A 16806-nucleotide genomic window follows, 5' to 3' on the forward strand; every position below is an offset into this window, starting at 1 on the left:
TCAAAAACCATGTTGAAGCTTTGTAAACCCAGTAAATTCAACTTTTTTCTTCCTGATTAAAAGTGGGAGGTTGGGTGTGGTCATCATAGTAAAGTATATTCATCAACTGAACAATTTATTAGATGATAAGGGAACAGAAGTGTTTTACTGAAGTACAATGATATAACATGGTTCCTCATATATTTATTGCTTTATTGTTCAAACAACTTAATGACAAACAGCTTCCTTCAATCACAGCCCACTTAAAAGGCACATCTAGAAGTAGTTGCAGGAATAATTGCAGATATGATTCCACACAACATGATTCAAATATAGTCAACGGAGGCAGCAGAGCATGTTAACAACAACAACATGTTAATGTGAGGTTGTGGAAAAGGGTCGGCCATGCATAAAATCCTTCTGAGGAAAAGACAAACTTCCTTGAAGATGAAGAAGATGATGAAGATGAAGATCTCTGTTCTGACCAGTTTCCAGAGGATTTCGTTTGAGGGAGGGAGGGACGGGTACATGTGGGAGTGTGTTTAGAACAGGATTGACGCAAGACAGCTGAGTCCAGATGGCAGAAGCACCCTGAATCGTCAAAGTACTGTACCTACTGTGCCAGCTGACTGGTCTAACTGCACCCCTTCAACATCAAGCTCAGCCTGACCTGAATTAGACCTCGAAAACCAGTCCAGCACTGCCCCACCAGTGCCAGATCAGCTAATCCATATGCCTTGGCAAGCATCTTCACACCCTCTTAGCTTGAACTCTCAAAAGACAAATTCTACATGTAAATGAGAACGAAAAGTTAGCAAACAGGACTTTCATGGTAAAATCTCTGGTTATAACAATAAAGACATCAGAGATTGGAATGGTTCCTCTTGGGATATGATAAAGTGACAAAAAAAGAAAAGTCCAAATGAGGAACTAGGCATTAACCTTGGAGCATTTTATGGTATTTTTTGGGACAGGACAACTGAATTATAAAACATTTCACATAATCAAAGTTTAGCAATAAAAATGATCCCAGTATGACAGTGCAATTATTCAAAGCCCATGTAAATGTAAGGTAAACCAAAGAGAAAGACACACTGGAAAAAAAAACAAGATATATTCAGATGTCAATCTATCAGCTATGGCAACAAACTCAGCTTTGTTTTAAATGACAGAAGAGCCACAGGAGTGTTAAGTTTGCTTTGTCATATTGAAGCAGTTCCACGCGAGCGCATTTCACTGGAACTTTGTGGAAACTTCCTGTCGATGGCATCAGAAGAGCAGGTACCTGATGGGTGGGACTGACTCACAGTCCTCATCTTCAGCAAACGAGGGGATCAACTCCAGCATCTTCTTGTGTGGAGGGATGTCTGCTCTGGTGACCTTTATCACCACGTCAGACACACTACAAGAAAATAGATACAGTATAAAGATACAATCTTTGTCTGGGAAGGAAAAATCATCAGTTTAACAAATGTGTGTGCTCTTTTTACTGTACATTTAAATAATTTTGTTTCTAAAAAGTGTCTCTACATCATTAAGGGACATGGATATTACAATGTGTCTTCTCTTCTCTCTTCTCTCACTTGGCGTTTGATGAGGAACACCTGGATAAAACTAAGGCAGCCCTGCAGTAAATGACTGTCCTGAACAAATGCACAGTATTCTCCTGTTTGAGTAATGTCTACTACAAACTAAAATGCCCAGCTATCTTAGAAAACTATTTAACCTTTTTTTTTTTCTTTTTAATGAAAAAAAATATTTGTGACCAATTTTTAAGATTTTACATCTCCAGTGGGAACGAATGGGCCTGGAGCCACAAACAGGGTAGAGAGATCAAAAATCAAAACAAAAGATCATGGGAATTGTTGACAATAATAAAAACATAGAATAATAGAACCCCCCCTCCTGTAATGATTTTTCATTTAAGTTTTGAAGTTCTACATTCCCGCATCACTGGCCCAAAACAGGAAGCTCTGCTCAGGACGACTGCACAGGAAGTCAGTACTGGAGAGAGCATTTGTCATGTACAGCCTGCTGTCCACAGCACTCTGCCTGTAGCTTAATCTAACCACAACACTAGCAAAAGCTCTCCTGAGACTTCGCCATAAAAAAAACAAAAACAAAGGGACATGCATACAGTAGACCTCACAGCATGGCACAAGCAAAGAATGATTAGTATCAAATATTTCACTTTACCCAGTAATTTATTTCCTATAACCCTTTGTAGGTCAAACATGATTTACAGTCCTCAGTTCTTTAATTGAGGATGAGACATCTGATTCACTTCAAACACCCCGGGGCTTATGAAACGTGCTTTTAATGTTCTGCAGTGTTGAACAGGCCCGAGCAGCGTTGCAGAAAAAAAATAAAAAAAAGTTCACACTAATTTAACTCTTTAACTCTTCCTCAACAAACAGATGGAAACCTGAGGAGAAGCGGTCTCAATCATCGGTGCTCGGTGATGCATGTGAGTGTGTCAACACGCTCTCTCCTCACAGGCTCAGAGGAAACACCTCATCCTGCCATTAGCCTCTAAACAAACAATGGGATGCTGCTTATTGTGATTGTTTATGTGTAAAAGGTTGTGTGCCAGATGTAGTCTTGCTCTGTATACGAAACATTGTAATGTATCTTTGCCTTTAGTGGACATACCTCAGCTGAAGCCGGTCCTCTTGCCCACTGTATATGATAGCTGGTCCGTAGAAGAGGAAGCAGATGGTCAAGTTATATTTTTCCTGCACAAAGACAAATAATCCAATTAAATCTGCTGGAAAGTATAACAAGCACAGTAAGGCATAAATAAATGCAGGTATTGCCTACATGCATTATGCAGAGGTAATTTCTACAAAGACTGCAGTCTGCAGAGCTAAAGGTCTGATGATGACCTGTGGCCTAAAACAACTTCAGCAGTCCAGGAAGCTTCAGCTGTGTCTCCACAAACAAACCAGGGAGAACCCGGCCAGTCAAAGGTTAAACGAAACCTGGAGCAAATAAGAACACTTGCCAATTTATTTTCCCTTTGCCTCCTCAGAACAAACTCTCAGCAGAATCAATAAACCAAATGTCTGTTCAGGGCAAGAAGGTGTGTGCATGAAAGAAATAGACTGGGAGTCATGTGCTCAGACGTTTCTGCTGCAAGCACAGACATAGACACAAAGTCCTACAGAGCTTGTGAGTGTGTATTTGTGAACTCTTGTCTTTTCGTTATGGGTAATGAGATAGAGAAACTACACAGTTGCAGCAGAAAAGTTAGAAACTTGAAATTAGCTATAACTTTACTTAGACAGAAGATGCTTAGACAGAAGACAGAAGAATTGCAACATGCTTTCTGCTCATCTATTAACCTGGTACTTCTGTGTGTTTTGTTATATTTTATTAATTAAAGAAACAAGATGAAGTTTTCCCCATCTAAGACCATTTTTTACTATCATAAAATGTAAGTCGTAAGAAAATGAGTAAGCACCTTAAAGGAAAGGTTTGGCATTTTGGGAAATAAGCTTTCTTTCTGCCTCCTCCGTGATGGCAGAAAAGAGTCCTGAAGTTGTGAATGGTAGGTGTAAAGTGGTCAACCGTTTCAAACAATGGGCATTGTGTGCATTCAATAAAATATGCACTCAGTAGCACCGGGTGTGAAGAAAGTATCTGTTTCCTGTCTGAGAGGAATAAGGAGGTCGTACCTTGATATACTGGAACAGATCGCCCAAGGTCATTTCCTGCTGATCGCCGCGTCTGCCCTCAACGCGGAAGTGATCCCACATGGTGTATTTCTTTCCTGCGACCTGCCGATGGACATGTTACATACACCAACACACACACACACAGACAAAGTTGACAGATGGAGTACCACTTGCAGTGAGAGATGTGCAGAAAAAGTTTGTGTCCATAACAAGAGTCCTGGACACTCACAGACAGAGAGACTGCATTTTTCATCACTGTGTTATAAAACAGCTGAGAACAATCAGCAGCCACCTGAACGCTGCAGTTTAGACCCCCAATAAGCTACCATGAGGTCAAGGAGGTGCTTCCTCATATGTGATGCAGTGACTCCTGCTTTTTTTCAAGTTTCCACCTACAGGACTCACTTACCTCTCACAGTTTTACAATCATCCTGTGTAAGTAAAAAAAAAAAATAATAATAATACATGTTGCCATGTCAGTGTCTGTGTAATTTTGGGGCAGATGATATGAGAGCAACTTGAGAAAAAGTTAAAGTATGTGGCTTATAAAACCTGCATCCGACTGAAAATGTGTTGCTCTAGGCAGTGAAATAGCGACATAGGAATTTTTCCAGACACCTTGCCAGATTGCACTTCAAGTAGCTGAAGTTTGAGCTGTGAGGGGCCGTTTCCTTTTTGAGTTTCCTGAGAAACACACCTGAAATCTGGTTATGTAAACAGACTTAAACTGTTGAGTCAAAACAGCGGATGATATTCTGTCTCTGTAATGGCAGCCCTAGCACCATGATACATGTATGGAGCGCTAAAAGAATTACTTTTTGTTGCAGCTGGTGTGATCTCATCACAAGACGGTCTAGTTGGACTTATATTTGGACTATAATAAATAAGCTAAAATAAGTAGTTTGAACACATCACTTTGGGCCTTGGAGATAGACATGTTATTAATTAAACAAAATATTAGGAATAGATTAGGATGAATAATCATTAGGAGCAGTTTTACATGTGAAAGACAAATTTCACAGCCAAGCCAAAGAGTCTGTGACCACGCTAGCATCCCTGTGAGGCTGTATTTGTGATGCTTAGCAGGCATGCTGTTTACTATGTTTACTGTCTTAATTTAGAGTTTTTGCATGCTAACATTTGTTAGTGCTAAACACAAAATATAGCTGAGGCAGATGGGAATGTCATCAGTTTTGCAGTCATCTGGTCATAAACCAAAGTATTGAACAAACTGAAACTCTGACATGATGACGACTCTAGATGAAAAGTAAAGGGAAGAAGATATGAACATCTGTCCAAAGTTTGATGGTAATCCAGCCAAAAGCCGTTAAGATATTCCACTAAAAACAGAAATGGCAACGTATTGTTGGGCGCTGGGGGAGAAGTCAGGCATCATAGCAGACAAAAGGATGCATGAATGTTTGTACAATACGGCCACCACTAAAGTCACACTGCTTGCTTGGCTAAAATGGCAGGACTTCTATTTCTACTTCTACTATGTCCTTTAACATTTACAGGTTGCAAAAAACTAAGACAAAGGGATAATGTATTTCAGTCCGTATCTGGAATGCATTTGATACATCAAGCCCTTATGACAAGAAAAAATGTTATGAGGGAGTCTCGTCAGACTGAATAAAGCTCCGTTGTCACCCTAAAGCAGTGCTGCCGTACCCCTCACATGTCACTGGATGGATGACCCAACAGCAACTCTGCATCCCCTACGTCACTATCCCTATAGGATCAACCTTTGACCCCCAAACAAAGACAGAATATCACCAGGCCACCAGACAGATCAATTTAACCCCTACACACATAAACACTGTTGTTTAGCCACTGGATAGATATCATCACATGAGACAATGTGTTTACCATTAACATCAGAATCCACACGTATAAGACCTAAAGAAAAAAACATCACCTGACCTGAGGTGGGTTAGGATTTCTCCCATGCCAAAAAAAAAAAATAAAAGTCAAAATATGTTACGCCAAATCTCTCATCTGCTCCACACATTGTAGTTTGAATTAGAAATGGAGCTTTGAACTTCCCCCTAAAACATGACACAGCTGGTCTTTCCAAAACAATAAAAGAGCACAATGACATTTCAAGTCTGCTTCTCATCACAGACTATATCATTTGAATGTGAACTGTCCTTAGCATGGACAATGGTTGTATCAATTCCAGTCACAATTTGGAAACACCATCAATACATGTGTAATACCCAAGGAAAAAACAGCACCTGACCTGAAACGGGCCAGGATTTCTCACATGCAGAAAAAATGTCAAAACATGTCACTTGTTCAGACGAACCTGCTCACACACAGCCGCTGTCTGGTAAGAGGAGTTGTGAAGATCAAAACTTGGCTCGGGATGCGAATACCAAAACCCCAGCTAAACCTGGGTCCAATTATCTCTGCTCCAGCAGCCAAGGGGAACTTTTCGACTAGCCCTCACGACTCCCACCACTCATGGGGTTTGGGGTTATGGAGACACACTCGAGGCATACTTCTCCTAAAGTCTGACTGGGTGTCTAGGTCCTTTGTCCCAGTTTTCAGACAAAGCACGTTTTGTTTTGCAAGATGCACGTTTCATCCCCGGTCACGTTAGCTTCTTTAACGTTTATGCAGAGTGTACTATCAGTACAACCAAATTTTCCATGGAACATCATAGCACAATGCACATTGCACAAAAGACTTTCTTCTTTTAAATGATGTTGCAAATGCAATGTCATTGTTGGACTGTAAAATGGGCCTTGTTTTTCATGGTGCCATGCCAGAGATTTTCATAAGTGCTTTTGTGTATACAGTAGATGCTGATTTTACACAATGCAAAGCAAGCATGCAGGCTATTTTTACTCCCTCTCCTCCCTTCCTCTCTCTCATATCTGTCGCACAACTCTTGCAGGAACCTGAAGCCAATCAACTACCCCGTCAGGATGTATGTAGAGTGACGTGAGCTCTACAACACTACAGCAGGGGAGAAAAAAAACATAAACGAGAATGCTGGAACCAAACTGGCTGCTGGAAACAATTACAAATGGTTTCCCACAAGCACAACTACAGTATCTTTTTGTCATGGAACTTCCACAACACAAAAAAAAAAAAAAAATGCCCCAACGAAACAGCTATCTCTGGGGAAAGAGAAGAAATGTGAAGCAGAGAGTTATTGTTTTTCTCTGAGAGCAACACTGATCCACATTACCAGTGTGGAAAATGACAGTGTGTGAGGCCACATGCCATTCTCTGCATTATAAAATATATAAACACACCTTTATCTAATGTTTTTGATAAATATTTTATCTTTTTTTAATTTTTCACAATTACATAAGTCAACTCAATTAATGCAAGGTAAAGCTGTCTTGAGGTTAGAGTGTAGAATTACTGTCTAAGAGGTCACCTGTTACATTGACAACACACACAATTGACAAATCTGTGCCAAATGCTGCTTGGTGGCTAATCACAGCTGCTGAACAAAAAAAGCTTGAACCTACGGAGTTCCCATCTTGGAAACAGTAAGCTGTGATTTTTGAGCGGGCTCAGGCTAAATGCATTAAAAATAGGTTTATTGTGTGTCTGGAAATGGACATAGAAATGATTACAGGGAGAAAAAAAACCCACAGTGACAAAGGAGTCACATAGTGTCCTCTGTTTGACTAGTTGTTCTACCTCAAGAAAGGCTTCAGTAGGAGCCTCAAGTGTGCAGTGTTCAAGTGCTGTCCTATCTCACTGGGTGTCTGCAGATCCAGAGGTCTGTTTGGACATAAAGCAGAGCCGGCAGTCAGGATTCTGCGCTGAAGATTGACTTCAGAGGACGATGACGAGACAAACGGCCACTTCATGGACCCGAGCGAAGCAAAGCCACAGTGGTGCACTCATATAAGTTTATACTCTGTCTGCTCTGTTGCTGGAGGACGGCCAAATCTCTCATCTGCTCCACATATTGCAGTCTGCATTATAAACGGAGCTTTGAACTTCCCCCTAAAACATGACACAGCTGGTCTTTCCAAAACAATAAAGGAGCACAATGACATTTCAAATCTGCTTCTCATCACGGACTATTTCATTTGAATGTAAACTGTCGTGAGCGTGGACAGTAATTGTATCAATTTCAGTCACAATTTGGAAATACCATTATGTTGATGCAGCAGCTACACAAATCATTTTAATGATTAATACTTTAATACAATGTTTAAATCCTCAGTTTGTCTCTTCTCATCCTCGTCTCCTGATAAATGAAGCCTAATTCCAACTGTCCCACTCTACTTACAAGAATCTATGTTTGTATTTTCTGAAATGAGACCAAATTCTTCTACATTTTCTTTCTGCTTCTGGCCTTTGCCTTATTAAAAATACCGTGCATGTTATGAATTCTCCCTGCCTGTGTTAGATACGAAGTTATCGTCTTACATGAACAACCAAAACATCAGGCTGCTTCCTCTTGTTGACAGGAAGCCTGACAAGCTCCGCTGCTCTTCCTGAAAAATCTGAACAGAGACAGTAACAGCTTGGAGAAATCTAAACAATCAAGTGCACACACACCTTTACACGTCTAATTTTCTGGTTCTAAGAACTGTAAGAAAAGTGGCCAGATATGAATAAGTAAACAGAAAATAGGAGATGCTTCATCACACAGTAAATCATGTGTCTGATATGGAATTTTTTTTTTTTCCCAAAACAAAAAAAGTTTTTCTGTTTTTTTTTATAAGGTTAGATGTGAAATTGGCTACAATGACACTATGAAAAACTTACAAGATTTTGACATTTTAACATACAAAAACTGCAATATGCTTAAAAAAAAACCCCACACTTCCTTTGTAGTGAATTCCTATACTTTAAGTCAGAAATGACCTTTTAGCAGTAGATGTGAGCCATTCTCCTGGCCCCACACTTAAACTTTACAGAATTGCATGATGAAAAGGTCATAAAAATCTGACTTTATCACAAGGTGTTATTTCCAATGAGTCACGGCTCAATCTGAGAATCTCTGAAACAAAAGTGGACAAAGCCTCACTGTCATGGTCTGGATCCACAATCATTCAAAGGATATCATGGAATACAAATGAGCATCATTTTTCTTCTGTCTGCTTTAAATATGCTGTATGTTGCCATGGTGCGTTAATGTTTTTGTCTTCATCTTTAACCAGTTCACATTTTATAATGAGCTTTGTCTTCACAGGCTTTCATTATTTTAAATTTGCATGGTTAAGAGTAATAGAATTTATTATCATTTCATTTTCTCTGGGTCCCAGAAAAACCTCACAAGGGCAGTTAACAACACAGGACCTGACACACAATAAAGTCTCTTCTGATTGATGCAACCCAAAAATAGACGCCTCTGGCTGCAGATATACGTGAGGGCATGGGAATGCAGTGCAGCCAGAGGAAGTTCAGCCAAGTCGACCTGATAAGGAGGTAGAATGAATCCCAGTCTGATTGTGATCCCCTCCAGGGAACACAATCACGCTGGTCATTTTTGCACAGGTCACTACACTTGGAGTGTAATCATAATGAAAGTTTTCAGTCTTGCCCTTTAAGACAATGGAGCGTTTCTGGAGACAGGAAGCTTGGATCAGTAGGCAAACCTCGATAAGTCCTCCTCCCTGCAGTCTGCCACAAGAAATAGCACTGCTGAGGCACGCTCCTGCTTCAGCTTCATTATCTGGCCAGAATCCCAACAGTGGAAACATTTTTACAACCCGCTGTGGCTAGAGGCCTGTTTCTTCAAAGGCAACTCTTTCCCTTTGGAGGGCTTCAAAGTGAGCTTTAGGGGAGGCAGATGGAGGATCTGTGTGGTCTTTTTGGATCATATTTTCATCTTAATCTCTTTTAGCTTCCTTTAGCTTTCCTTTTGTAGACTTTCTTTTTCAGTAAGGCCTTATGTCCCAGTTTAGCCCTCGACTGAGCCTGAAAGTCAAGCAGTATTTAACTGAACATATGGTAGTGATGCTGCTGACACTATGCTGTGTATTGCAGTACAGCCAGGTATAAAGCGAGGTTATGCGATTCTGATACACTGAAAGAAAATATGGGAAATAGTGCACATTCACTCTGTCTTTTTTAAAGCAGACAGGTGTATGAGTTTTTGCTGGGTTGAATATAATCAAAGATTCAAATTACCTTACATAATATCGCGCTTATTATTTATTCAAAGGTGAGCTGGCACTTTATCCTCTTTAAAATGTAAAATCATTCAAATATATTATTGCTAAGTGTTGTATGAGACAGACAGTTGTAGTGTTTTTTTTTTAATTACATAGGAAGTACTGGAAGCACAAGTGAACAATCAGTTTCCTCTTTTCCGTGTCGACTTCACCGATACAGTATTAATACGCCTTGCTTTACGTCAGCCGAGGGCCGATGGTGATGCACAGTGATACTGCACATCACAACATCAATGGATGGACGCTCACAGCTGTAAATGGTCTGCAAGGTCACACAGTGCCCCTGGAAATTATAGTATATCTAATGTGACTCTCTCTCTCTCTCTCTCTCTCTCTGTCTCTGTCTCTCTCTCTCTCTCTCTCTCTCTCTCTCTGTGTGTGCTTGTGCAATTCTAAAAAAAAAAAAAGCATGAAGTCAGGCATTAAGCAGCGAGATTGGCAATAACATGTTGAAACTGCTAATAAAGCTGTTTAAAAAGTAAAATCCTGGCAAAGCACCTTTTCTTCCAGTTCGGTAACTTTTACCAAAATTGTGGAGAAACAGTTAATGTTCTTCCATTTAATTATGTTATGTTTATGGGTGAAACAAGATGCTGCAATTTATGTTGTTCTTAAGAGAAAACACCTGGAGCTTCCTGTTTGATCAATAATTGGACACCTATGTTTTAGAGTCTTAGTAAATGCTTTGATGAATCTGAAAATGTGTGTAAATTACTTTTAGAAGCTACCGTCTTTATGTATGCAAAATCCTTTTCAATGAACGTAAAGGCTTCTGCTGACTGTGTGTCACTTTTTGAGTATTCGTAGTTTCCAGCCTAAATAACCTATACATGCTTTATCTCATCTAATCTAGATGAAACCACCTAAAATCGTCAAAATGTCACATGTGAATTCTGAACCCTGTCCGGAGGTAGATTTAACATTATCAGAAATGATGCTGGTGAAGAGTAAATGACCTACGTCTTCAGGAACATGTTTGTTTGGGCTTTCCTGTATCGCCCTCATACAAAGGAACAACAGCACTGTCATGTAAAATCTGCCCTTTGTCTGATCGGGAGTGTCATCTGCTACCTGATCACTACTGATCCACGCTCTCTTTGGACTGCAATGAAGAAGCAGATGGCTGGGACCTCCAACTGCTCACTCTAGCCTTCTACAATTATCTGCCTAACCCCCCCCCACCCCAGAGAATTGACAAAAAACTGACCTACCTACTACCTATATAATAGATACATTAAAAACTGGACAATCTTTATTAAAGATAATTCAAATTTAAGACTGTTAAGCATATAGTTTTCAAGGATGACCTCTGATATACCGGTGCAGGGTGGAGGAGGAGCAAGGGGTCGCTGCTCACTAGTATGCAGACACTTCTCAGGAGAGTGCCGAGTTTGACACACAGACTGAAAGCAGCCCGTTGCTTCTGAAAGGCTTCCATTGACGTGTAAAACAGCAAACAGAATCTCAATGCAATTGTCTTTCAAATGAGAAGATAACAGCCCTCCACCTGACTGAAAATGACCTGGGGCAGAAGGTCTGAGTCAATAAAAACACTCCTCTTTACAAATGGGCCACTGACACGTTGGAGCCTGCAGAGACACTCAAACAGCACGTGTCTGATAGATGCTGCAGTTATAAAGCCATGAATCTTCATCAAAACGCTTCAGAGTGATGCAGCTGATGGTCCAAATGCAAGGCCCTGAAAAGTGCTTCCACAATTTTTTCTTTCATGAGAGGATTAGACATATATTAAGATGGAGTGATACACTGATAAAACAGAGGTCTTGTGTAAGTGATCTAAGTCTGATGTTTTATTTCCTGTGCAAAGTGGTAAATAACATTGATTTCTTGTCCACACGACAATGCCGCCTCTGGTTACTTTAGCACATATTGATACGTAGAGTGGAATTAGGGCACAATTATCTCTGCAAATAAGTCATTGACCTGTATCAACTCAACATCACTGTATGGCTCAGAATGTAAATTGGTCAATGTGCCCTGTGCTGCTACATCCCAATTTGTAGCATCGATCAGCTGCTCTAGCAATCAGAGGTCAAACTAGATGGTGTAATGCAATATGGAATGATGCACCTCTTCCATGTATTGGTCACTGGAGTAAGTTATCAATCTGTATCTGCAGGTCAATATGATGTCCAATTCTTGTCAGCAGTTAATAAGCTGGTACTTTATCTGATGTTGGACACAAACAAGGAAGACTGAGACACATGAGACTTTCATATAGCTCACAATTTTATAGATAATATTGCCATTGCCCAAAGATGACTGAGCCACTTAGAGTGTTGCCAATCGCTTCTGCTATATTCAATTCAAAGGAAATTATAGAAAAAATATTAATTTGGTAGTAAAGCATAAAATTACCCAAAAAATCCTTGACATATCCCCATTAGGTATTTGTCATAACCTTGTAGCCACAGTCTGTGGATTTACAATGACTGTTCCAAATCTTTTATGAGCACATTCATGCAGCTTTTAAGACCAGTAAAAAGTTATTTTATTTCTATTTCCATTACAGAACATGAACATGTGTATATGGTTAATCAGTGCCTCATGTACACTGCATACGTAAGGCAGAACAACATACAGTCTGCAGGGAGACAGCAGGCAGACAGTGTCTCACAGAGCAGAGGACACAATCTATAGGCACCAACTGTGACATTATTATTACATACAGTGACCTGAGCTGGGGGGGGGGGGGTATGTATGTATGAGGTAACATTTTCTGTGTGTTGGTAGAGAAATGAAGAAAAGAAGAAGCAGGATATGACAGAATGCCTTTAGAATTCAGAGTTAATGGGTAAATTTTTAAACTCATGACATCAGGAAGAGCCCAGAAATGTAAATTTAATGTCACTAATGAGAAGCCTGCAGCTCGTCCCCTGCAAGTATTGGTGCTTTAATGAGAGAATAGTGAAGTGGGGGGGGACAGAGACCTCTAATAACTTCCACATGGTTCAACAGGCCTGAAGAAAAAAAGTTACTAGATTGCTACCATAGGTGGTGAGCCAAGCTTACATCTGCCGATTACATCAGAGCGCACATGCATAAAGTTTACTCCAATCCTTATATTTCTGTTCTCTACTTTTATTTTTGGAAAGGTTAAAAAATAAGAAACCGTCCTCCAAACCTTTTCTATACGTATCATTTCTACAAGCCCATCTACCATCCAAAGTTTGACAGGGCTGCTGTGCAGGGGGAGGGGTCATATTGTGAACACTTTATCTATGAGGAAAATATCCTCCTCAAAGGTCAGAGGTGAGGGTCAACTACAGAGCAGTGCCTCCAAAGCAGGTCAGAATTCATTGCCTTGCTCAAGGACCCTTCAGGAAAGTGAGTGCAGTCTCAGTGCTTTGTGTTAGCACAGAGCCTGAGCTAACTAGCTGAAGGGCGGTTTTTCTAACCAAAAAGCCACTCTGTTATTGTGTCTCTGGTACTCTGAAAATGAGATGAGGAGATATGATAGAAGAGGGAGCATGCGTTCTGAGTGTACGAGCCGCACCATATATGCTGCTAAATAAAAGATGTGGATCGATCACTCACCTGATCTAAACTGTCTATGTTTTATTTTGCATAAGTAAACAACCAGTGACTTGACATACTTGTTGTCATTGATGACATAAACGGGGAGATAATGAAAAATGGGGAACTAAAGAACAGCAGTGACGGGACAATGTGATGTAAAACGACAGATGACTTGACAACATAAGGTCAAACACACAATAACACCACCAACAAACACAAAAAAAAAAAAAGAAAACAACAGAAGGCACAAGCCATCTATGTTGATCACAGATTACTCATTATCCCGTGAGCACTATTCATGTCTGGGTTTTAAGTTACAAACAGCACAATGCGGCTCCATGCAGGAGTTCCCGGAGGAGTACTGAGGGCCTTGGATCATGTTCACCCTGTTTCTTTACCGGCACAGTCCAAGGAAACAACACAGATTTAACCACATGCAAGGTAAATCTCCCCCTTTGTTGTTCCCCTGAACCTCTCTAAGCCATTCCCTGTTATTTGTCTGACAGATGTGTGACCTTAAATTACATAAGTGCTCAAATCACAAATGAAGTAGCTGCAGGTTTTGCAGTCTACATGTAAACCAATATATAACCGACTCTGAACGAAGCACTCGTCTGCAAAAGTGCCAACAGTGTTGCTTCTTCCTAATTTATGAATGTACATGAAGGCAACAAGATGTCGAGTCGGCTTTTTTTCCTGATGATGTTGTGAATGAAAAGTTATTAGAAACAGAGTCTAGAGCAGATAAACACAAAATCCCTGCCTCCTCCTGGTGCTCTGCAGACCATACAGCAAGATCACCTAGTGCTCTCTGGGAAATCTGGTTTCAATACATTGCTTCCTGTGAAGGCAGGAAATAGCCGTCATGTCTGCGAGCAATTAACAAAGAACCAGTGTGAGCATCGACTTTGGAGTGGCTTCCTTGACATCAGGAGCCTCGCCTCCAACACTGCTAATTCAATTAGAGGCTGAAAGGGCAAGTTGGGGAAGAGGGGCACCAAGGGAGCGTGAAAGGGCAAAAAGTTAAGGCCAGGGTGTGGAGGATGTGTGCACAGACATGGAAGAGGGAGTACTTCCATGGAACACAACGAGCAGGCAGCTTAGCAGACAAGTAAAGACAGCCTACAGCGGGAGTATTGGGCAAGCTGCTGGAGGGGTTGAGGATGGAGATATTTAATACCCAGCTGAAACACATCCTCCTCTGTCCTGGCCTTGGTGATGTTTTTCTGTGTTTTACTGTGGCTGCAGCTCAGTTACAGCTGCAGGAGCACAATGCTCATTAATCTTTGCTGCTCTTGAAACATCCTTTAATGTCTTCTGAGGATTTGTTTTCTGCAATAACATGATTGTCTGCACTGTCTACTATTCTGAGCTGAACTTAGCCCTACTTACTGTGCAGCCTCTATCAAACCACTCACTGTACTGTCCAACAACAAAGAGTGCATCTAAAAGTTTCAAATCAAATACACTCACATAATCTCACACATACCCAGCAGGGATGGAGCAACATTTGCATTCATTTGGAATTGTATTCTCAGGCTCACAACAACTGTAAACCCAAAATCCACTCTACTTTTAGCTCCGGTCTCCGAGCCGAAATATCTGGTTCTTTAGCTGCTAAATGATTCACAATGTTTGTCCAACCAGTCGCTAACTTTTTGTAAAAATTACTGCGGAAAACAAGGCTAATAACAACAAGTGTAAACTAAAACAAGTGGTTGTAAAATTGTAAAACCAAAGCAATGAGCTGAGAGATGCTAAAATGCTTTATATAGCTGTCGAACTGCAGTGATAATTCTCTGTGGGTTAATCATTATAACCAACCATTTTTCAGCTTACAACTGCATGGTCTAAATAGTAGTATCATGAGAATGTTTGCCATGCTGCATTTCACAGTGATTCTAGATGAGCTGATGACAGCAGTGACAAGTAAGGTGGCAACAGCAGAGTAGGATATTCTAGTTTCTGACGTCTGTGCAGATTTTGTGCAAAGTATTTCTAGCCATTTCAGAGATTTTCATTTCTGGGAGCTTGCCAAACTTGTTCCCCCTTTAATGGCATGTGCCTTAAAAAAACTGAAAAACATAAACACAGGAAAATGATACTTGAGAGTTGCAGTGTTGAGCAGACAAGGACAACCTCCAGTTTGTTTACATATTTCTGCCTCCATACGGATGATAGTGGCAGCAGGGCAAAGCAAGAGAAACTTCCTATTATGGGAAACAGCTTCATTAAAGCAACAATTTTTGGAAAAGGTTTGGTACCGTGGGAGAACGAGCAGTCATTTATTTTTGTTATACTGTAGCGTGTAAAACATTTATGTAGCTAACATCTAAAACACCTTTTCCAAAAGGCTTCAATCAAAACATTCATCTCAATAGCATATTTTCTGGCTCGGCTGCCAAACATCTGGTAATGCTGTGATGTGGTAAACTTTTGGACGAACACTGGGTGGGCCACCAGTGCTACCACTGAGCTGTGAGTGTTGTTACTTGATATTAATGAACTGAGACTGATCTCATGAGGGGAGAGGCCTAAGTCATTGCAAAAGTAAGCTGAGCTCTTGATACTGCATGTCTGATCAGTGATATTTAACAGCTGCACGACTGCAGTTGCTTCAAAAGCTGTGTGATGAAACCTTCATATTAACGGGCATGTTGCTTTTGTTTCTGCTTTTATTGCTGCGGGCTCTTACTTGCTATTACGCCCTTAATTTTCCTTTATTAACTCATATCAGAGTATTGAAAAGTGGCAGCCCTACATAACAGGGCTCGAAAATATATGAAGGATTATAAACAAGACTTCTTTATAGTTTTTCAACCTTATATTGTCCCTTCCTTTGGTGAAATAATGTCTAGACCACAGGTCAAACACAGGAGATCTTTGGAGCAAAGACAAGCATATATATTTAAAATATTAATAAGCATCACACAGGAAGCTACAGACAACCTTTGTCTCTGGACTGGAATATGACTGCATGCTGCATGTCCTGCTGCATGTTTCAATCGGAGGACAAACTATGTAATTGGTGACATTTTCCTCAATAATCATAATATTTGGTACTTTTTACTTACTAGCCAACATATATGCAGAGTTGGCACAATAATACTGTCCTGGCCTTTTATGGGTTGGGCAGTTTGGAATCACTTCAATGTGGATATTGAGGATATTTACTCTATCAAATAACATAAATTTGTGAGATCATGTTAACTGCAAAAAGTGACGCTATTTGATTCTTAACTCTGCGTTACCATCTTTTTGCTACGTGTTCTCAGATTGAAAATGTGGGTCATGCACTAAATAGAAAAAGGGGGAATATGTTTGAGACAAGATTATCAATCACTGCAGTGAGCAGATTTTTCCTCTGAAACATTTTCTTTGGCAGACATTAGAGCATCTCCCACTCAAATGCTACAAGGTTTGGCAGCCAACCACCTCCCTCTCTGTGAGCA

The 16806-nt window shown here is 40.4% G+C and overlaps 1 protein-coding gene across 2 annotated transcripts in view; it reads right to left on the reverse strand.

The window, feature by feature from the left end:
• Positions 1-480: 480 nt before the first annotated feature.
• LOC111222945 (ubiquitin-like modifier-activating enzyme 1) overlaps positions 481-16806 on the reverse strand; it is a 32696-nt gene continuing 16370 nt past the window's right edge. For both annotated transcript variants that reach the window (XM_022746876.1, XM_022746875.1), the window contains exons 22-24: positions 3657-3758; positions 2632-2714; positions 481-1381 (exon numbers count right to left, since the gene is read on the reverse strand). In XM_022746876.1, coding sequence (XP_022602597.1) covers positions 1249-1381; positions 2632-2714; positions 3657-3758 — 318 coding nt within the window. In that variant the 3' untranslated portion in view covers positions 481-1248. The remainder of the gene's footprint in view (positions 1382-2631; positions 2715-3656; positions 3759-16806) is intronic.

This window comes from Seriola dumerili, unplaced genomic scaffold, assembly GCF_002260705.1.
Source record: "Seriola dumerili isolate Sdu_G_001 unplaced genomic scaffold, Sdu_1.0 BDQW01000109.1, whole genome shotgun sequence".
Lineage (NCBI taxonomy): Eukaryota > Metazoa > Chordata > Actinopteri > Carangiformes > Carangidae > Seriola > Seriola dumerili.